Raw genomic sequence first — 21,677 nt, forward strand, 5'->3', positions numbered from 1 at the left:
TAGAGGCGCCTCGTAGAGGGGGCTCTAGCTGAAGAGATGGTATCTATGACTGCTTGTGGTAGTCCATCTAGAACCTTCGCGTCCCGTCCAGGGACCCGACATGAAGATTCCAGAGGTCTGGACGCGGGTGCCATAGGGTGCCCCGTCCCTGAGAAAGAAGGTCCTTTCTCAGGGGAATGGGCCAAGGAGGGGCTGTCGCGAGGAGAGTAAGTTCTGGGACCAGGTCCGGTTGGGCCAATACGGCGCAACTAGCAAGACCTGCTCCTCGTCCTCCCTGACTTTGCACAGTGTCTGTGCAAGAAGGCTCACTGGGGGAAACGCATACTTGCGTAGGTCCCGGGGCCAGCTGTGCACCAGTGCATCTGTGCCGAGGGTACCCCCGGTCAGGGAATAGTACCACTGGCAATGGGTCGAGTCTGGAGAGGCAAACAGGTCTACCTGTGCGGCTCCGAACTGGTCCCATATCAGCTGGACAGTCTGGGGGTGGAGTCGCCACTCTCCCGAAGGTGCTGGCTGCCGAGAGAGCTCGTCAGCTGTCTAGTTGAGCGCACCAGGGACATGAATGGCCCGAAGCAACCTCAGCTGCTTCTGCACGAAACGTCGTGTCTGCCAAAGAACTGAAGGTTTGGCGGAAGTACGGAGTCACTGGGACCCGGTACTGCCCGCTCTGCCACGCCCACCTCGGGACTCGGCCATGAAGCCAGTGTTGGAGCGGTCTCATATGAAGCAATCCGAGTGGCGTCACCGCGGCTGCAGATGCCATATGCCCCAGGAGCCTCTGAAAAAGTTTCAGTGAGACCGCTGTTCTGCCTTTGAACATATTCAAGCAGTTCAACACCGACCTGACTCGCTCCTCCGTGAGGCGCGCAGTCTGGTTGACCGAATCCAGCTCCATACCGAGGTAAGAGATTCTCTGAGTAGGACAGAGCTTGCTCTTCTCTCGGTTGACCCGAAGGCCCAAAAGGCTGAGGTGACTGAGTACCATGTCCCTGTGTTCGCACAACTGCTCCCGAGACTTGGCGAGAATGAGCCAGTCATCGAGATAGTTGAGAATGCGAACGCCGCGTTCTCGGAGTGGAACAATGGCTGCCTCCGTGATCTTCGTAAAGACGCGAGGCCACAGGGACAGCCCGAAGGGCAGGACCTTGTACTGGTATGCCCTTCCCTCGAACGCAAAGCGTATGAACGGTCTGTGTCAAGGGAATATAGAGACATGAAAGTACGCGCCCTTCAGGTCGAAAAATTTCGGTCGAAACCAATCCTGGGGACGGATGCATTGAAAAATGTGTTTCTGTGTTAACATCCGGAATGGAAGCTTGTGCAGGGCCCGATTCAGGACGCGCAGGTCCAGGATTGGCCGTAGCCCACCCCCTTTCTTGGGCACGATGAAGTAGGGACTGTAGAACCCTCTCTTCATCTCGGCTGGAGGAACCGGCTCGATCGCGTCCTTCGCCAGTAGGACCTCGATCTCTGACTGCAAGACTTTAGCGTCACTGCTTCACACTGAGCGACGCCGAGTCTGATGGTACGGATAAGCCAACAGGACAGTCAAGAGAGCTGTAGTCACGCTCCCAGGGACCGTACCAGCGGGACCAACGGCACCACAGACATACGCCAGAGGCAGAGAGGTGGGATGCTCAGAACCGACTAGGGAGGCCCGTGGGCGGCCCCGAGTGATGTCTGAGTATTCCCGGTTGGGGCAGAGTGTGGGTGAGAAGGCCAGAGGCGTCATCAAAGCCCACTCTGCTGCCTGCTGCCCGAAGGCAGGGAGGTGGAGCACTCAGACCCTACTCGGGAGGCCCGAAGGTGGCCCGGAGTGTTGTCCAAGTACTCCAGGTTTGGGCAGAGTGTGGGTGAGAAGGCCCGGAGGCGGTCTCGATGCCCACACTACTGAGGAAAGAAGCAGCAAGGCCCGGGGGCGTTGCACACTTCCAACCTGGCCCTCTTGGGGCCCAGAGAGAGAGGAAACTGCTCTTGAAAATGTGGGTACCGCTGGACTCCAGAAAACGTTAACCATTCAGGGCCCCCCAGTCCTCCTCCGGGGGGGGGGGGGGGGGATGCGAATATAACCTCCCCCTGAGCATGCTCCTGTTCTCCCCAGCCTGTCCGTCTCAGGGCTGCGTCCCCTTGCGCTTGCCTAACGGTTAGCGGGACCCTGGACGGGTTGGGCACCTCCCTCGCGTCCGGCACCCTGCTCCTCCAGTGGAGGCTGCTGCTCGGCTGACGCAGGAGGGGATCCCCTCGGCGACAAGCCGGCAGAGACGCCACGACCGACGATTGAGCAGCTGGTCGTCGGCACGCAGTTCCTGCACATGCCCTGGGCTGGGACTACCCTCCTGCGTGCAGGACAGAGGGCAGTGAGAGAAGGAAAACAATTATACTTTTTTTTTTTTTTTTTGAATTATGGCCCTTATGACGCGCCATATTTCACTCTCTCCGATGCAGCAATTGACATCTGTCCTCTGCGTGAGCCAAAAATGAAACGCTAAGACTCTTTCTCTTCTAGGATCAACGATTCTATCTTTAACTACAAGCAGGCATGCGAGACAGTGAACATGGCCGTCAGAACGGCACACAGCGCACTGAATGCTCAAGCCTGACGTGCCCTGACGTGGTCATGTTCTCATGAGAGAATCCATACCACCCACGAACAGAGTCTCAGCATGCTTTTGATGCGATAGAGGAGTGGGGGCCCGAAGGGATTTACCCGGTGGGGAATTCCCACTGTAATCCTCAGGCCACCAGCGCTTATCAGCCAAAGTAGCCCTTTTCCAGTAACACCAGAAAATGAACTAGATCGGGGGATAGGCGAAGGGACTCGACCCCATCTGAGGTTTCATAGTCTCGACCGCGCATCTAGAGCGCAGACTGACGTGCGCTGGTTGTTGTGACAACCACCACTGTCAGCCGGCCGCTCGACGGCACACGGCGCGCTGAACACTCAAGCCTTTTATGAGAAGGGTGAGACGAACAACGCGCCGACGTGACCATGTTCTTCTGCGAGAACATGAATCACCCACGATCGCAATCTTACTTGCGATTGCATTTACATTTACATTTACATTTAATCATTTAGCAGACGCTTTTATCCAAAGCGACTTACAAAAAAGGGGAGAGTAATAGAAGCAACGGAACAGACAAGGCCAAAAACCTGTAAGAGCTGTAAGAAATCTCAATTAATTAGCACAATACACAACAATTTTTTTTTTTTTTTTTTTTTTTTTTTTTTTTTTTTTTTTTAAGACAGACATCTACAACAAAAACTCACGTCCGCAAAGTGCCGAACACTGGATTTTGATAGCTAAGATAGCTACAACCCATTAGGACTAAGGCTGTTGCCCCAGCTGTTGTCGTTAATGCAGATTCAGTGGCCCAATGGGTTGGTTTTTGTATTCTAGCTAAACGCGCAGCAATAGCCATCTACAACAAAAACTCACGTACGCAATATACAGAACACTGGATTCTGATAGTTATGATAACTATGTAACATACCCGCCTGAAGGCACAAAGCCGGATGAGAGACGTAGATATGATCCAGGAGTGTGCGCTTTTGGTCGTTGCTGTGGTGATCAGTAAGTGCTATACTGTATTGGTCAAGTGCAAATGGAAAAGATGTGTCTTAAGATGTTTTTTAAGAATGGCTACAGACTCGGCAGCACGAATTGAGATCGGCAGGTCATTCCACCAGGTGGGAACGGTCCAGGAAAATGTCCGTGAGAGCGATTTCATGCCTCTTTGGGATGGAACCACGAGGCGCCGCTCGCTCGCAGAACGCAAGCTTCTGGAGGGTGTGTAAGTCTGAGCAAGTGAATTTAGGTATATTGGTGCAGAGCCAGAGGTTGTTTTGTAGGCGATAACTAGTGCCTTGAATTTGATGCGAGCAGCCATTGGCAACCAGTGGAGTTTGATGAAGAGAGGCGTAACATGCGCTCTCTTCGGCTCATTAAAGACCACTCTCGCCGCTGCATTCTGGATCAGCTGCAAGGGTTTGATAGTGCATGCTGGAAGCCCAGCCAGAAGAGCATTACAATAATCCAGTGTGGAGAGAACAAGAGCTTGAACCAGGAGTTGTGCAGCCTGTTCTGATAGGAAGGGTCTAATCTTTCTAATGTTGTATAAAGCAAATCTGCAGGACCGGGCTGTTGCAGTAATGTGGTCAGTGAAGTTTAACTGGTCATCAATCACAACTCCAAGGTTTCTTGCTGTCCTTGATGGAGTTATGGTCGATGAACCAAGCTGAATGGAGAAATTTTGATGAAGTGCTGGGTTGGTTGAGAAAACAAGTAATTCTGTCTTTGCAAGATTGAGTTTAAGATGATGCTCTTTCATCCAGTCAGAAATGTCTGTCAGACAGGCAGCGATACGAACACTGACTGTAGGATCATTTGGTTGAAATGAGAAGTAGAGTTGAGTGTCATCCGCATAGCAGTGATAGGAGAAGCCGTGTTTCTGAATGACAGAACCTAATGATGACATGTAGATGGAGAAGAGAAGTGGTCCAAGGACTGAGCCCTGTGGAACCCCAGTAGCTAGATTATGAGACTTAGACACTTCACCTCTCCATGACACCCTGTAGGACCTACCAGAGAGGTAAGACCTGAACCACTGGAGAGCAGATCCTGAGATCCCCGTCCTCTTAAGTGTTGACAGGAGGATCTGGTGGTTAACTGTGTCAAAAGCAGCAGACAGATCCAGCAGAATGAGCACTGAGGATTTGGAAGCTGCTTTTGCCAGTCTCAGTGCCTCAGTTACCGAGAGCAAGGCAGTCTCAGTCGAATGGCCGCTTTTGAAGCCGGATTGGTTTTTGTCTAGGAGGTTGTCCCGTTCAAGAAACATAGAGAGTTGATTGAACACAACTCGCTCAAGGGTCTTTGCAATGAAAGGCAGAAGGGATACCGGTCGGTAGTTTTCTAAAAGTGCTGGATTCAGAGAGGGTTTCTTAAGCAGTGGGGTTACCCGAGCCTGCTTAAATGCTGTGGGAAAGGTGCCCGTGTGAAGAGAAGTGTTGACAATGTGAGTGAGTGCAGGAGTGATTGAAGAAGAAATAGCCTGAAGGAGGTGAGTGGGAATAGGATCAAGTGGACAGGTAGTAGGGTGATTGGAAAGGATGAGTTTAGAAATATCTGCCTCGGAGAGTGGAGAGAAGGATGGAAGCGTGTTCGTGTTAGTTGTTGAGATGTGCGTGTCAGTTAGTGATGAGGAGAACTGTTTGCTAATGAGAGCTGTTTTGTTGGTGAAAAATGATGCAAAGTCATCAGCTGTAAGAGTTGATGAAGGAGGGGGAGGAGGTGGACAAAGGAGAGAGGAGAATGTTTTAAAGAGTTGGCGAGAGTCAGAGCAATTGTTGATTTTGTTGTGGTAGTATGTTGTTTTAGCAGTGGAGACATTTGTAGAGAAAGAAGAGAGAAGAGACTGATAAAAGGCAAGGTCAGTATTGTTTTTAGATTTCTGCCATTTCCTCTCTGCCGCCCTGAGTCCAGAGCGATGTTCACGGAGAACTTCAGACAGCCAGGGGGCAGATGGGGTGGGGCGGGCTGGTCTGGATGAAAGGGGGCAAAAACTGTCTAAGGAGGATGTTAGAGTGGAGCAAAGAGTGTCGGTAGCACTGTTAGTGTCCAGTGCTGAGAACTGAGCAGGTGGAGGGAGTGAAGATGAAACCATAGTGGATAGGCGAGAGGGAGAGAGTGAGCGTAGATTACGCCGAAAGGTAATCTGTGTAGGAGTACGTTTTGTATCAGGAGTCAGTATGAGGTTAAGAGTGATGAGAAAGTGGTCTGAGGTGTGTAATGGAGTAACTAAAGTGTTGTCTGTGGAGCAGTTGCGTGTGTAGACCAGGTCTAATTGGTTACCTGATCTGTGAGTAGCCGTAGTAGATACTAACTTAAGGTCAAATGAAGTCAGTAGAGTGATGAAGTCTGCAGCTAGTTGTTTATCAAGATGGATGTTGAAGTCACCAAGCAGAATCAGTGGAGTGCCATCCTCAGGGAAGCTAGAAAGTAACACATCCAACTCCTCCACAAAGTTACCGAGGTGACCTGGAGGACGATAGACCACTACCACATGGATTTTAACAGGGTGAGTAATAGTGATTGAGTGCGATTCAAATGAATTGGCCGGTAGAGACGGTAATGGATCAAATTTCCAATCATTTGAGATAAGCAAACCAGTACCCCCACCCCTCCCAATAGGCCGAGGAGTGTGTGAAAAAGTATAATTGCTTGAGAGGGCTGCAGGAGTGGCAGTGTCCTCTGGTTTGATCCAGGTCTCAGTTAGGGCCATGAGGCTAAGCTGAGAATGAGTCCCAATAGATGAAATAAAGTCTGCTTTGTTTACAGCCGACTGGCAATTCCAGAGACCAATTGGAATAAAGAGTAAAGTAGCAGAGGATGTTAGGATATAGCGCAAATTATTAGGATTACGGCGTCTCGTGCGTACGGAGCGTGATTTACGAGTGCTAGTAGTTATAGTTGAGATTTGAAAGCACATGGTGAAAAGGCCAGATAGGAATTAGAGCCGAACACAAATAATGAAAAGGAAGATGATACTCAAGTGCCTTGCCGGGGTCCTTGCTCGGGAGGAGTTGCACAGGGAAGAGTTGAAGTCTTTACACTCGTCGGTCTTCACACAAGGAGGGCTTCACAATGCCGCTTCCGCGGACTATCACGCTATTTATACTCACTTGAGTATCGTTAGTGAAAGCAGCTGGGAACGCCCCCAACAAACTCGCTTCCCAACGTGGCACTGACCAAACAAATGCTAACTCAACAAATGCTAACTCCCACACACACCAAAACTAATAATACACACCACTACACTACACAGACACACTTATTCAACAACAAATGAACAAACAATCAAATGAGAAAAGTTACAAACACTTACAGAGTAGTTGTCTATCAGTCAATTGAATTGCTCCTCTCTAGCCAAAATGTTTCAAACACACAAGGCTTTTAATACCTCGCTGGCCACGCCCCCAACAAACTCGCTTCCCAACGTGGCACTGACCAAACAAATGCTAACTCAACAAATGCTAACTCCCACACACACCAAAACTAATAATACACACCACTACACTACACAGACACACTTATTCAACAACAAATGAACAAACAATCAAATGAGAAAAGTTACAAACACTTACAGAGTAGTTGTCTATCAGTCAATTGAATTGCTCCTCGATTGTGGCCGTCAAAGAGGACAGGAAACAGTTGCCTTCCAGGAATGCACGGTTTGAATGACATCTTGAAAAAGACGCAGGGTCAAACCGTGTTGCTCTTCTAGAATGGAAAAACTGCTCATTTAGATGTGCTGAAGCACTCAGGGAGATGACCGCGGCCAGCACACAGTCCACAGTGCAAGCCTGTGTGTGGCACTCAAGTTTGGGAAAAACGCCCAGCGAACCAACAAAAAGCTCTTTTTTGAATGCAAGCAATTGCAACTGTCGATCACTCGCTGAAGCGCTGTTTCACCCGCACTGGCAGTTCTCCTTCTCTCACGAGACTCAATTTAAACACTCTTCGTGGAAACAGCAAACACTACTGTTCGGCTCCGAAGTTGAAAGCATTGATCTGCCATTCCACTTCCTATTTATACTCGCACTGCGGGGCGGAGCGTGGAATGTGCGGATCACGTGCCAATCTCCGATTGGCTCGTTTTTATACACTCAAAGTGGATAGGTCTCTGAGTTCAGATCTCAATTCGTCGGTTCAGTCCTGATATATGTCGAACTTGACCGACTGAAAGGGAACTGGCTGTTCTCAGTATTGAGAAACAGCGTGCAAAAGCACTAGATTTAGATATATTTGTGAAACATTTTGCTGCAAAGAACAACAACCGTGGCCTTTCCTAAAAAAGATGGGTGGTCATGGGTCATTTCATTTGTGGACTAATTATAAGTTTTTAATTATAATAAGAATTTGAGTATTGTCCACTGTTGTATATTTGAGGTCCACTGCATGTTGGACACAATTCTTGTACTTTTTTATATTTTCATTTTGCTTTTTATAATGTTTTGTTTTGTTTGAACGCTGGGCTTATTACTTAATTAAAAACCTTTGTAGTGAGTAAGGGCATAATTAAACAATAAGTACTGTAGTTTAAAAGTGGTTTTGTGTTTGTTTTGTTAAAGCAATTCACATATAGGGATTTCCATGTACCGTCTACACCTGCCACCCTGCCAAGACCTCTTGCCAACCCTTTGCCCCCCCATGTAAAATTTTCTAGATCCGCCACTGTATCCCACCCACTAACAGGGGCCGTGATAAAGAGATAATTCAGTGTTATTTACTTCACCTAAATAATCATAATGTTATGCCTGATCAGTATATTTACACTTAAATGGATGGGGTAAATATGCACAGTACAAAATGTATTTTATTTTATATTTCAGGTTAAAAAAAATATCAATTCTTAACACAGTTTTATAATGTCCAAGCTAAAGTTAAACGCCTTTCCGCTGAAGTTCACCACAGCAGTCAGTCTGTACTGAGCAGCTTCTTCCTGTCAGTCACTCTACAGGAAATGATGTCATACACTGTGGCCTCTTGACTGGAGCGCTGTTTAAGATCTCATCTTCTCCTTATATGGGCAAACGATGTGATTTGCGGTAGTAATTGCCTGAAGCCCACAGTCTTTTATATCTTTATTATGCTTTAAACAATTTTGATGTCGTGTCTGGGGTGCATTCGCTTGTAGACATCTGTGGTAAACATGTGGCTGAAACAACCTCTTGATTTCAGATCAAAAGTTAGTTAGCAAAGACCTCTTATGTGGTAGAATGGCTTGATCTTTAAATATCGTATATACTGCATATTATTTCTGGGTTTCCAATGTTTTGTGTAAATCTAATTAAATGATAGAAATTTTGAAATTGACATTTATGAAACTGACTTAATCTGTCTGTTGTATCACTTATTCAGAAACGTGACTATCAGTTTTCCAAACAGTAACATTATCTTTGTTTTAATGTCAACTTCCCTTCTAGTATGCAGGAATTGAACTGAGCATGCTCAGCAGCCTGTCAGCAGTACCTTTTTAACTTGCTGAGGTGGACTCTACAGATTAACCTACATTGTGTTTTTAAAAAACACTTTACACGCCAATAAGCTGTCTTTCCAACCACAGGACTGACCACTGTGCTTTACTCTGCTTACCCATAACACCAAAGACCCGTTTCATCATTCAAGACCGGCCCTATTCATAGCTCTTTCCATCAGATAAGTGTTATTTATTTTCTTTTCACTTTTCACACAGTGCAACACAGGAAGTTGCAACTCAAAGGCTTAAAGTGACCTTTAGGTGCTATAACAAAGTTTTATTCAGCACTGATTGCTTTTGAAGTCGTGATAAATATAAAGTAGGACTGTCAGTATTTACTTCAGAAAGCACCTAAATGAAGTTAATTCAAAATCATTCAATTAATGTGACAGACGATTAAAGGCTTGAATAGACATTAGAAAGGTAATTTGTTCTTTAAAATCTTTATATAGATAATCTACTGTTATATTTACCATTTCAATATTAATTTAGCATGACAATTAGAGCAATCTGTTTGCATTTGATATGTTTTTTTGTCTTCAGTGCAAATTATATAAAATCGGACCATCAGCTTAACTATTATTCGTGTGTATGTATTTGTGTGTGTGTGTGTGTGTGTGTGTGTGTGTGTGTGTGTGTGTGTGTGTGTGTGTGTGTGTGTGTGTGTGTGTGTGTGTGTGTGTGTTGTTTGTAGAGTCATGTAAAGATGCTGTTCTTTAGTATAAGGAAGTGTATATAAAGGCAAACCTCTCGGTGTTTCTCTTTCAGTCTCACTATCAACGAGGGTCATAAAACCTGTCTGAAGGTTTACGGCACAAACCTGAGATCATTAATGAAATCTGTATGATGTAAGTTTTGTTTGTTTGCTTGTTTATTTGCTTGTTAATTTATTCATTTTCATATGCTCACTTTTGGGAACTTTTTTAGCATGAATTTGGATTATGTCAAGCAAGTTAACTACAATAATGGTTTAAGTACACACTAATACCAATTTAGGTCAACCAGTTACCAAGCAATGCTTAATGTTGTTCAGGATGTGGTTTTGCATTAGGAAAATAGAAAAACCGCTTAAGCAAAACATGGTCAGGTCAAAGCGTCTTAATAATTGTGGTCCAAAATTGTATACATTTTACTGGTAGTCCACTGTATGAGAATTTTTTTGGTATAATATGTTTTATGATATAATTTGGTATAATATATGTCACAGTTAACTTTGCTATCCTCACTTACATTAATTAACTTTAGCGTTCTGCACCCGCTAGTAAAAAATTACATCTGGTGTCTGAATAATTTTTGGTGTGACTGTATAAATATACATTTGAACATTTCTCTCTTTTTCTCATGCTAGAGTTTTCATTTTAACCCACTTGAAGCCCATCAAAATGCTTATTTTTTTCATCCTAATGCTTAATATTCTTCAGTGTAAGTAACTATGTATTTTTGTTCAATTTAGAATAAATTAATACTTGTTTGGATGTGCTTAGTTAATGTTCAGAAGCAATTCCACATCAAACAATTATATCTTTTCATCCTTCTCATATTGATTTCATTCAGGCCGCTCAGAAAATGCAGACGTCGTGGCTCAGAATCGTCTGAAGATTGTTCAAGCTGGAGACAGTGTTAGCTTCACTTGTGTTTTATCAAGTAATTTAGGAAGCAGCGTTGTTTGGGTCAAACAAAGAGTTGGAGAGAAACCCCTTCTGATCGCTTCATCGTATCAAAATTTACCTGTCAAACATGAAAATGAATTTGACAAACATAAACGCTTTTTTTTAACAAAAGAGAATGGAAGTTTTAATCTGAGCATCACAAATACAGAAGAATCAGACACTGCAACATATTATTGTGTTATATATGCATATAAGTTCATATTTGGGGGAAACACTGATCTCATTGTTAAAGGTAAGCAAAATATTCCCTTCAATATTATTGTGCTATACACATTGTGTCTGGTCAAATAATCATTATGTTGATGTTATCGTCTTTCAGACGGACAGCTGAGCATGGACTTTGAGCCCGATCCAGAGCATCCAGAAGAGTCTGCAGCGGCCCGGCAGTGTGCCGTCGTCACTCAGAGCTGTGCAGGAGAACACAACGTCTACTGGTTCAGACATGAGTCTGGAGAATCTCCTCCAGGAATCATTTACACTCAGCAGCGCAGGAACGGCCAGTGTGAGAGGAGCTCTGACGACGGGAACTCTACCACACACAAATGTCTCTACAACCTGCCCAAGAGGAACTCTGATGCTGGGATTTATTACTGCGCTGTGGCCGCATGTGGAGAGATACTGTTTGGAGATGGAAGACAAGTTCATTTGCCAGGTGCCGAGTTTTAGTTTATCAAAAATTATATAATGCGATGGTTTTTATGTTTAAATAATTTTATTTATTTATTTTGCATTATTACAGACGAATGCTTTCAGACACATTGGACTATAGTCGCTTTTATTATAATCATTTTATCTGTGATCGTGATTATCATTATGGCTGCGTGTTTGTACAAGCACCAGCAAAAAGGTATGCATTATTTTATGTTTTAATATGGTTTTAAATGTTGTAATGCAGTTGTAATATGTATCCTCATTGTTCCTTTCAGGTGAGATGCACAACACTCAGCATGGTGAGTTGATGGTAAGCAATGCTTTGTTTACCTTGGTCTTATTAAAAAGCTTAATTACTGTTACCAATCTATACACTATACTGTATGTTTTCAGGCAATATATTTGACGGAATGATTGATATTTAATGTTCTGTGACAGGCTGACGACGCAAATGCTTTGAATTACACAGCTTTGAGCTTTCAACAAAATCCCTCCACCTCTAGAAGACCCAGTGAAAGAAACTCACAAGATAATTCAATATATACACATGTAAGATAACAATGACAGGTTTCTACTCACGAAGCTATAAAAGCTGACATTTCTGGTCAGATACCAAGACCAGTTTATGAACCTAAAATGATGAGTGTTTAATTAAATTAATTAAATTATACTCACATATGTTAAACTTAATGATTGTCCTGTTATTAATGTATTATTTGACAATGAATGTGCATCTGATAATGTACTTGAAAAATTACTAAAGAAATGAGACCTTCTGACTTTCTGTTGAGTTGTTTCTTCACTGATTTACATCACAGATATAAAATGTGCTGAAATTATGTTTCACGCTGTCCGTGGTACTGAAACAACAGTCTTGAGTCTAATTGATTTTGTAACATAAGCAGCATGATTACATTTGATTTCATTTGATATTGAATCTATCCAGAAATTGATGATACGATTGTTTACAAAGATATGACGAAACCCATTCAAACACTTTTCATGTATCTTGTATCATCTACATTTTCCTTGTGCAATATAATAATCAATCCAGTAATAGATTGTGCTAATAGTTCATCTTGACCTTTGACCCGTCCATAGATCATAAGTCAAAATGACTTCTTTTTTATTTTACATACTGTAGATAACTGAAGTACAGCCGTGTTTTATCATTTTACCATTAAAAACTATATTGTAACAGTTTTTTTAATCTGCAAACAACCAATGATGAGGACAGAGGTTATTGTCTATGTGCAGCTAATAGTTAATATGCATAACTCTTGCAGTAAATATTGTTAAGAAATGTTTTGTTCTTATTGTTCTGAATTGGAATTTGAACTATACAATCGGGTTGCACTTTATTTTACACTATGTGTACTTACAGTGAACGTACTTAAGTAAGAATGTACTGGTTAATAAGGTAACTACATGGCTTAAGATTAAGTTTAGGGGTGGGTTCAGTGTTAGTACCTAATTATAACCCAGTTGTTGTAATAACTATAATAAGTACATAGTGTACATGGAGAACAGCAGGACTGTAAAATAAAGAGCTACCACAAATTGTGGTAATGTTGTTGTACTTTAGTACTAGACTAGAAGGCTATATGTCCCATTGCCTGAAATAATAATATGCCTTAAAAAAACATTTTATAGGTAGCAGCAAATCTCAGATGACACATGGTGGTACAAGCATTCAAGTGAAATATGTGAAATATGTGAAAGTGAAATATGCATATGCAATAATACAGGAAGACATAGATATTGTATGATATATTGTATGATGTGCACATAAGCTCCTTCTGGTTAAGAAATTTAGCAAAAGCTACCCTGAAGCCATTAAAATAGGCCGTAAGTCTTGTTGTGAATTCAGTGGTTGTGCAGGATAACCAGGTCGATGGATTCTAGCCCTTTATGTCTTTTTCCCTTATGCCCTAAAATGAAAATTTCTCACTTTCCCTTTCACATTGTTTTTTTAGTCGTACTAAACTCCAAAGCACAAGAACGCAGAAAGCAAAACGCATCTTAATGTAATGAAAGGATAAACATTAAAAAACAACCAATACAATATTACAGGTGCCTCATTCTAACAAATGGCTTTAGGATGATAAAAAATGGCTGTTCCTTGAGCTCAGAGGAAGAAATTATACTATTTCACAATTGTGTACAATTGCTTACAAAAGAGTTACTAAATTACATAAAGAGAGCTTTCTATGAAGGAATAAATCAATTGATATGGTTTATTTATCAGGAAGTTCATGTGACCTGTATATTTTTAGTACTTTTCCAACCACAGGACTGACTACCTTGCACTTACTTTACCGCCCACACTCATTCACAGCCCACAAATACCTTTCTGAGCAGATTTTTCCATTACATGCATTGTTGTTGTTTTTCCTAGGCTAATTTTAGAGAAAGTTGGACACTTGCCAAAATGGCAAATTTTTAAATAGCATTTACATGTATTTATTTATTTTCATTGCGTGAGATACTAATATTAATAATTCATAATTAAAGAGATAGTTCACTTTGAAATTCAATTTTGATATGTTTTATCTTAACTCATGGGCCTTCGAGATGTATGAGTATTTGTTTCCTCAGTAGTTTCAATTTTGATCATTTTAGGTCAAACCGTTCTCTTTTGTGGCTCACATAATGCAGGTCTATGGTCACCACCTCAAAGAGCAAACACAGGGAAGTCCAAATTAAACAATCCCTCATCGTAAGTACACACTGATGGCCTAAGACACGAAACGAGCGGTTTGTGTAAGAAAACGAACAGTATTTATATAATTTTTACCTCTTGTACACCACTACGTGCGACTGATCCGAGGGCACGTGTGCGTGTGGATGTTTCCTGTTGTGTACAAGAGGTAAAAACGATATAAATACTGTTTGTTTTCTCACACAAACCGCTCGTTTCGTGTCTTAGGCCATCAGTGTGTACTTACGATGGGGGATTGTTTAATTTGGACTTCTCTGTGTTTGCTCTTTGAGGTGGTGACCATAGACCTGCATTGTGAGCCACAAACAAGAAACGGTTTGACCTAAAATGATCAAAATTGAAACTACTGGGGAAACAAATACTCCTACATCTCGGATGCCCATGAGTTAAGCTAAAACATATCAAAATTCAAAGTGAACTATCCCTTTAACTGAAAAGCAGAATAATAATGGCACATATTAAATAATACTAAATTTATTCTGTCTCCAAATATTCCACTTTATATGATAATTTGCTTCCTAATTAAAGGTACACTATGTAACTCTTGTCCCTCTAGCAGTTAAAAAACAAAACTGCATGAATTTTGTGGAAGAACGTTGTTTTGTTTGTGCCACTTCCCTGCCTGACTGTGCGGATAAATATCTGCTCTATTTGTATATGTCTATGTCTAATAATATGTGTTATTCTGTGCTCATAAAACATTCATTATAGACTTAAGAAATACAGCAAGGTTCCTTCCAAAGGAACTCACTGTGTCGTCATCCTAGCATAGCACGTCTGAAGCATGAATGAAATCTGTCCAAACCTTGGTGCTACATTATGACGTTCACTCTTCATATAGTCGCTCTGTGTATGAATTGTGTCTATTTGGTGTTGTTTTTCCTAAGTTTTTTTTTTTGATGGCAGGCTCACGAGCTCAGTGGTTCTGTCCTGTGTCTGTTGAGGCAGCGCAGCAGCGTAGATCAGTGGGCTCGCAGATGGACTGGTCAGCGGATCTTTCGACTAATGAGGCATCTTTTCAGTCCTCGTCTGACTGTTCAGATGTTGTCCTTTCCCGTGTGGAAGCCCGCACTGTGGCTTCTTCCCCCGGGGTGGAGAACCCGATGCTCGAGGTCAAGATGCACAGCATCGAGGCGGGTGACGTTAAAGCCCCAAACACGCTACTTCATTCATAAAAAATAAGGGCGCTCCGGCAGCTGTCGAAGTGAAGTTTTATTAACTAATTTCGGGAGGAACACATACAGATAATTAAACAACGGAGCCGTCAGCTAATCAAACCTAATTAACAAGGGGAGCACGTCAGATAATTAAACCTAATTAAACACAAGTGGAGCATGGTAAGCTAATCAATCTAATCAACGATAAGAGGTGTATTTATAAAACAGATTTACCTTCTCTCGTTGACCATTTTTATTTTAGCATCCCTCCACCACCATCTCCTCACTTTAATTTAATAAACTCTCATCAGATGGAAAAATTATCCATAAAACATTACAGTCTAGTTATAGAGTATCTTTATCACGGGGGGATACTCTGGGTTCGGGCAAAAATCCGAGCCAGGAGCCCTCCCCTGGACAGCATGCCAAATACGCATAATCTTTACTCTATTTAATTGATGTAAGTGTGAACTCGTGAAGGGGCTGTCTGTAGCGAGCCGACCTTCTTCTTCCCTGGACGGAAGCCCACACTGCGGCTTCTTCCCCCGGGATGGAGAACCAGATGCTTCAGCGATCCGATTCCGAAGCGATCCGATTCCGAGGAATTAGGCGTGCTCGGCACTGAGGTAGTGAAGTAAATGAGAGCTCGCCACTTCATAATGCAAGGCCTAATCTCACGTTGCCGAGGCAGCGTGTAGATTGCGGGTCTGCAATAAGAGTGAACACACGTGATGCTGAGGTTTGTGGTGAGGCATGCAGTCAGCTCCTGAGGTTGCTGGCTGTGTTCATTAAGAATTATCTCGACGCATACAGCTGTGCACTGTTCGGGTGTTTCAGCCTCGTGCCTGTGGACTTTCATCTCGACTCGAGGGATGAAAGCCAAATATGTTGTGAACGGATCAAATCTCGCGTTACCGAGGCACCGTGTAGATGACGACCCGTATAAATAAATATTAAACACTATCGTCGGGTGATTATGGCTGCATTTAATTCTACAGAATTATAATTATTCATCAAAAAGGGATTCGCAGTGGCCATCCAAAGTCGTTGCGGCCCTTTTGAGTTGCTCCCTTAGACGAGGCCCCTGCTGGCCAGCCACCCTCTCCTGGGGGGCGTTCGAGGTCACCTTGTCTGTGGAGTTTTCTGGAAGTCGATGCTGTGATCCGCCATCTACACCGCTCGGGCCTCATCGATTTCCAGTGAATGCATGCTGCTCCAGCCGCCTCTAGAAAGACGCATTCGCACACCGAAAATCCTCCCCGACTAAGCTCTGCCGGGTAGCCGCTTCAGAGGGTCGGGCAGGAGGCTCTGTGGGTTCCCCTAGTAGAATATCTCGGCGCATGTTTATGCTTCCCCAATATTTCTGTTTGGACCCTGTGTACTGAGGGCAAAGGGGTACAGACTACAGTTTAGAGTTCCACCACCGAGGTTCATCGGTGTGGTCTGGACTGTGGTGTGCCCAGTCCAACAGCAGGTTATGGAACAGGAAGTGTGCTCTCTGTTGGTAAAGGAGGCCAGAAAGTGTATTGATGATGCATATTTCCAAATCTCCATCCTTCCTGCCCATTCCTGAGGTTCTCTTTTGGGCCTTTGGGCCTTCTCAGCCATATCACCCTATAGCCCAAGACTGGTTTCCCACTGAAGCTAAGCAGGGCTGAGCCTGGTCAGTACCTGGATGGGAGACCAAATGGGAAAACCAGGTAGCTGCTGGTAGAGGTGTTAGTGAGGCCAGCAGGGGGCGCTCAACCTGTGGTCTGTGTGGGTCCTAACACCCCAGAATAGTGATGGGGACACTATACTGACAATGAGCAGCGTCCTTCGGATGAGACGTTAAACCGAGGTCCGACTCTCTGTGGTCATTAAAAATCCCAGGATGTCCTTCTATAAAGAGTAGGGGTGTAACCCCGGCATCCTGGCCAAATTTGCCCATTGGCCCCTGTGCATCATGGCCTCCTAATAATCCCCATATCCTGATCTTCATCACTCTTTCTCCTCTCCACCAATCAGCTGGTGTGTGGTGAGCGTTCCGGCGCAATATGGCTGTCGTTGCATACTCCAGGTGGATGCTGCACATTGTTGGTGGTTGAGGAGATTCCCTCTTTCTTTGTAAAGCGCTTTGAGTGCCTAGAAAAGCGCTATATAAATGTAACGAATTATTCACTTTAGGCTTATAGGCCTACTTATTATTCAAATCGAATATTCAAATAGTATATACTCATTGTATCTCTTTGCTTTGACGATTTTGTTTTTTAAAAATACGGATTAGTTCTGTGGTAGAAAAGGTTGTGGAACCAAGATCGGCTGGAGATGGGTTTGTTATAGTCCCAGGGCCGTATGTGTTCTTAATCCGGGCCTGGTTGCAGTGGAGTTAAAAGGACAAATCAAGTCACAGTACCAGTCAATATGGAAGCTATTTTGATGTGAGAATAGCCACAATATTTGGACCATCATACATTGCTCTTTCTTGTGTTTTATTATACAGCAAAACTTTTGATTCTGCATTTTGCTATTGACTCTGCAATGGGTCTATCTAGGTTGGGATTTATTTCTGTTGTAGTTGTGTCTTCAGCCATTTTGGTTTGTTACATTTTAAGCAGTTTTGGACTTCGTGTTTTTATGTTTGAATTTACATCGTGAAAAACAAGGTGTTCCATATTGTGGTGCTCAGCAATTTTAATATAGCATTGCCAAGTAAATAAGTATTGTGATAACTAGTGCCACAGTGACACTCTTATCCCAAAAAGTAATTGCTATACCACGATACTCACTATGTTGACCCATGGTGAGTAATTTTTCCTTGTTGCACCTACACAAAATTTGAGGGTTCCCCCACCTGGTGGTTGAAGTGGGATTTGGCAGGTGGGGGAAATCAAGCACCTAGGCATTTCTACAAACATTTGTGAAAGAATGGGTCGCTCTCAGGAGCTCAGTGAACTCAGGTGTGGTAGGTGTGGTACGTTAATAGGTTGCCACCTGTGCAAAAAGTCCATTTGTGAAATTCCCTCACTTCTAAATATCCCACAGTCAACTGTTAGTGGTATTATAACAAAGGGAAAGTAATTGGGAACAACAGAAACTCAGCCATGAAGTGGTAGGCCACACTGAGGTGCACAGTGAGCAGAAGTCGCCAACTTTCTGCTGTCACATGCCTGTCCTGTCTTGTGTGCACATGTGGGTTCTGTCATGTCTTGCATGTGCTACTGTCAACCCCGCCCTTCTTGTTATCTGATTATTGGTTTATTTGCCCCACCTGTTCTCCCTCATTATCTGCCTTGTTTGTTCCCTTTATAATCTCCTTGTGTTTGTCAGTCTGTGTTGGATCCTTGTGTAATGTCTGCGTCTTCCGTCCTCCCCGTGATTCTGTTGGTTTGTTTAAGTTTGTATTTATATTATTCTATTATGTGTTTTTCCCCCTCGTGGGTTTTGTTTTGAGTTTATGTTTTGTTTTTGTAAATAAATCATCTTTTTTCTGCACTTGAGTCCTCGCACCCTTTTCCCTTGTCTGTGACGTGACAGAAGGATCCAACCATGTTGAGGACTCAGCAGAGAGAGGACTCGATCCCGGAATCGCTCACCACCTGTCCTCACTATGAGCGGATTCTACGGTTTCGAGTCCTCCACCTACTTCACCAGGAGGGAATGGAGATTAGGAATTTTGCAAAGAAGTTCCTGGAGACTGCCAAGGGGCTGAGGCTCAGTGACTCTGCACTCAAGGACCTTTTTAATTATGCCCTAGATGAGCCCATGGAGTGGTGGCTCAGAAGGGCATATGACGGAGGCACATTTGAGGCAATGGTGGAAGCTATCGCCTGCCAGCAGGAGAGAGCTGCCAGGGAGATGGCCCCTGCCCTGGCAGTCCCAAGATCGGTGGTCCCTGCTCCAGTGGCCCCGAGGCGTAGGAGGAGAAAGGCTTCCTCTGCCCCCACTCCAGTGGTCCCAGTTCTGGTGGCCCCAGTTCTAGCGCACCCTGTTCCGGTGGTCCCGTTGCTGGTGGATCGTGTTCCGGTGGTCCCGCTGCCGGTGGAACGTGTTCCGGTGGTCCCGATGCCGGTGGATCGTGTTCCGGTGGTCCCGATACCAGTAGATCGTGTTCCAGTGGTCCTGAAACGGAGGAGGAGAAGGAAGTCTCCCTCCGTGCCTGTGCCGGTGGTCCCTGTGCCGGTGGTCCCAGTGCCAGCGGATCGTGTTCCGGTGGTCCCTATGCCGGTGGACTGTGTTCCGGTGGTCCCTATGCCGGTGGACTGTGTTCTGGTGGTCCCTATTCCGGTGGATCGTGTTCTGGTGGTCCCTATTCCGGTGGATCGTGTTCCGGAGGTCCCTGTACCGGTAGATCGTGTTCCGGTGGTCTCTATTCCGGTGGATCGTGTTCCGGTGGTCCCGATGCCGGTGGTCTCTGTTCCGGTGGATAGTGTTCCGGTGGTCCCTGTGCTGGTGGATCGCATTCCGGTGGACGCCGCTGGGCCGGAGATGCCTCCCAGGCGTCCTGCTCTCACCGCGCCTCCCAGGCGTCCAGCTCTCACCGCGCCTCCCAGGCGTCCAGCTCTCACCGCGCCTCCCAGGCGTCCAGCTCTCACCGCGCCTCCCAGGCGTCCAGCTCTCACCGCGCCTCCCAGGCGTCCAGCTCTCACCGCGCCTCCCAGGCGTCCAGCTCTCACCGCGCCTCCCAGGCGTCCAGCTCTCACCGCGCCGCTGAGGCGTCCTGCTCTCCGTGCGCCGCTGAGGCGTCCTGCTCTCCGTGCGCCGCTGAGGCGTCCTGCTCTCCGTGCGCCGCTGAGGCGTCCTGCTCTCCGTGCGCTGCTGAGGCGTCCTGCTCTCCGTGCGCCGCTGAGGCGTCCTGCTCTCCGTGCGCCGCTGAGGCGTCCTGCTCTCCGTGCGCCGCTGAGGCGTCCTGCTCTCCGTGCGCCGCTGAGGCGTCCTGCTCTCCGTGCGCCGCTGAGGCGTCCTGCTCTCCGTGCGCCGCTGAGGCGTCCTGCTCTCCGTGCGCCGCTGAGGCGTCCTGCCCTCCGTGCGCCGCTGAGGCGTCCTGCCCTCCGTGCGCCGCTGAGGCGTCCTGCCCTCCGTGCGCCGCTGAGGCGTCCTGCCCTCCGTGCGCCGCTGAGGCGTCCTGCCCTCCGTGCGCCGCTGAGGCGTCCTGCCCTCCGTGCGCCGCTGAGGCGTCCTGCCCTCCGTGCGCCGCTGAGGCGTCCTGCCCTCCGTGCGCCGCTGAGGCGTCCTGCCCTCCGTGCGCCGCTGAGGCGTCCTGCCCTCCGTGCGCCGCTGAGGCGTCCTGCCCTCCGTGCGCCGCTGAGGCGTCCTGCCCTCCGTGCGCCGCTGAGGCGTCCTGCCCTCCGTGCGCCGCTGAGGCGTCCTGCCCTCCGTGCGCCGCTGAGGCGTCCTGCCCTCCGTGCGCCGCTGAGGCGTCCTGCCCTCCGTGCGCCGCTGAGGCGTCCTGCCCTCCGTGCGCCGCTGAGGCGTCCTGCCCTCCGTGCGCCGCTGAGGCGTCCTGCCCTCCGTGCGCCGCTGAGGCGTCCTGCCCTCCGTGCGCCGCTGAGGCGTCCTGCCCTCCGTGCGCCGCTGAGGCGTCCTGCCCTCCGTGCGCCGCTGAGGCGTCCTGCTCTCCGTGCGCCGCTGAGGCGTCCTGCTCTCCGTGCGCCGCTGAGGCGTCCTGCTCTCCGTGCGCCGCTGAGGCGTCCTGCTCTCCGTGCGCCGCTGAGGCGTCCTGCTCTCCGTGCGCCGCTGAGGCGTCCTGCTCTCCCTGCGCCGCCCTGGGTGCCTGAACTTTTTGTTTTCCTCATGTGTCCCTTGTTGACCCCTCCCTTGTCTGTTCCTTCCTTGTCTGTTTCTCCTGTCCCTCCCGTCCCGCCCTGGTCTGTCCCTCCCGCCCCGCCCTGGTCTGTCCCTCCCGCCCCGCCCTGGTCTGTCCCGCCCGTCCCTAGTGGAGCGTCTGGTAGCCGCTCCTTAAGGAGGGGGTAATGTCACATGCCTGTCCTGTCTTGTGTGCACATGTGGGTTCTGTCATGTCTTGCATGTGCTACTGTCAACCCCGCCCTTCTTGTTATCTGATTATTGGTTTATTTGCCCCACCTGTTCTCCCTCATTATCTGCCTTGTTTGTTCCCTTTATAATCTCCTTGTGTTTGTCAGTCTGTGTTGGATCCTTGTGTAATGTCTGCGTCTTCCGTCCTCCCCGTGATTCTGTTGGTTTGTTTAAGTTTGTATTTATATTATTCTATTATGTGTTTTTCCCCCTCGTGGGTTTTGTTTTGAGTTTATGTTTTGTTTTTGTAAATAAATCATCTTTTTTCTGCACTTGAGTCCTCGCACCCTTTTCCCTTGTCTGTGACGTGACATCTGCAGAGTCAATAGCTACAGACCTCCAAAAGTCCCAACATTTTTGGTAATGTAGTGTACATACGATTTTTCAAATATTTTACAAATTCATAAAAGGTCCTACAAACTAGCC

General features: G+C 46.2%; 1 protein-coding gene across 2 annotated transcripts; it reads left to right on the forward strand.

The window, feature by feature from the left end:
* The first annotated feature begins 9,767 nt into the window (after positions 1-9,767).
* On the forward strand, positions 9,768-12,193 carry LOC137085995 (uncharacterized). 2 transcript variants are annotated; one of them, XM_067451978.1, is made up of 7 exons: positions 9,768-9,884; positions 10,385-10,458; positions 10,591-10,938; positions 11,026-11,358; positions 11,446-11,553; positions 11,633-11,667; positions 11,796-12,193. In XM_067451978.1, exons 1-7 carry the CDS (start codon positions 9,880-9,882, stop codon positions 11,913-11,915), a joined length of 1,023 nt encoding a protein of 340 aa, XP_067308079.1. In that variant the 5' UTR covers positions 9,768-9,879; the 3' UTR covers positions 11,916-12,193. The 2 variants fall into 2 exon arrangements, with proteins under 2 accessions (XP_067308079.1, XP_067308080.1); XM_067451979.1 differs by having other exon boundaries at positions 11,633-11,656; positions 11,796-11,923.
* The last annotated feature ends 9,484 nt before the right edge of the window (positions 12,194-21,677 follow it).

The sequence above is a fragment of the Pseudorasbora parva genome, chromosome 1 (genome assembly GCF_024679245.1).
Source record: "Pseudorasbora parva isolate DD20220531a chromosome 1, ASM2467924v1, whole genome shotgun sequence".
Lineage (NCBI taxonomy): Eukaryota > Metazoa > Chordata > Actinopteri > Cypriniformes > Gobionidae > Pseudorasbora > Pseudorasbora parva.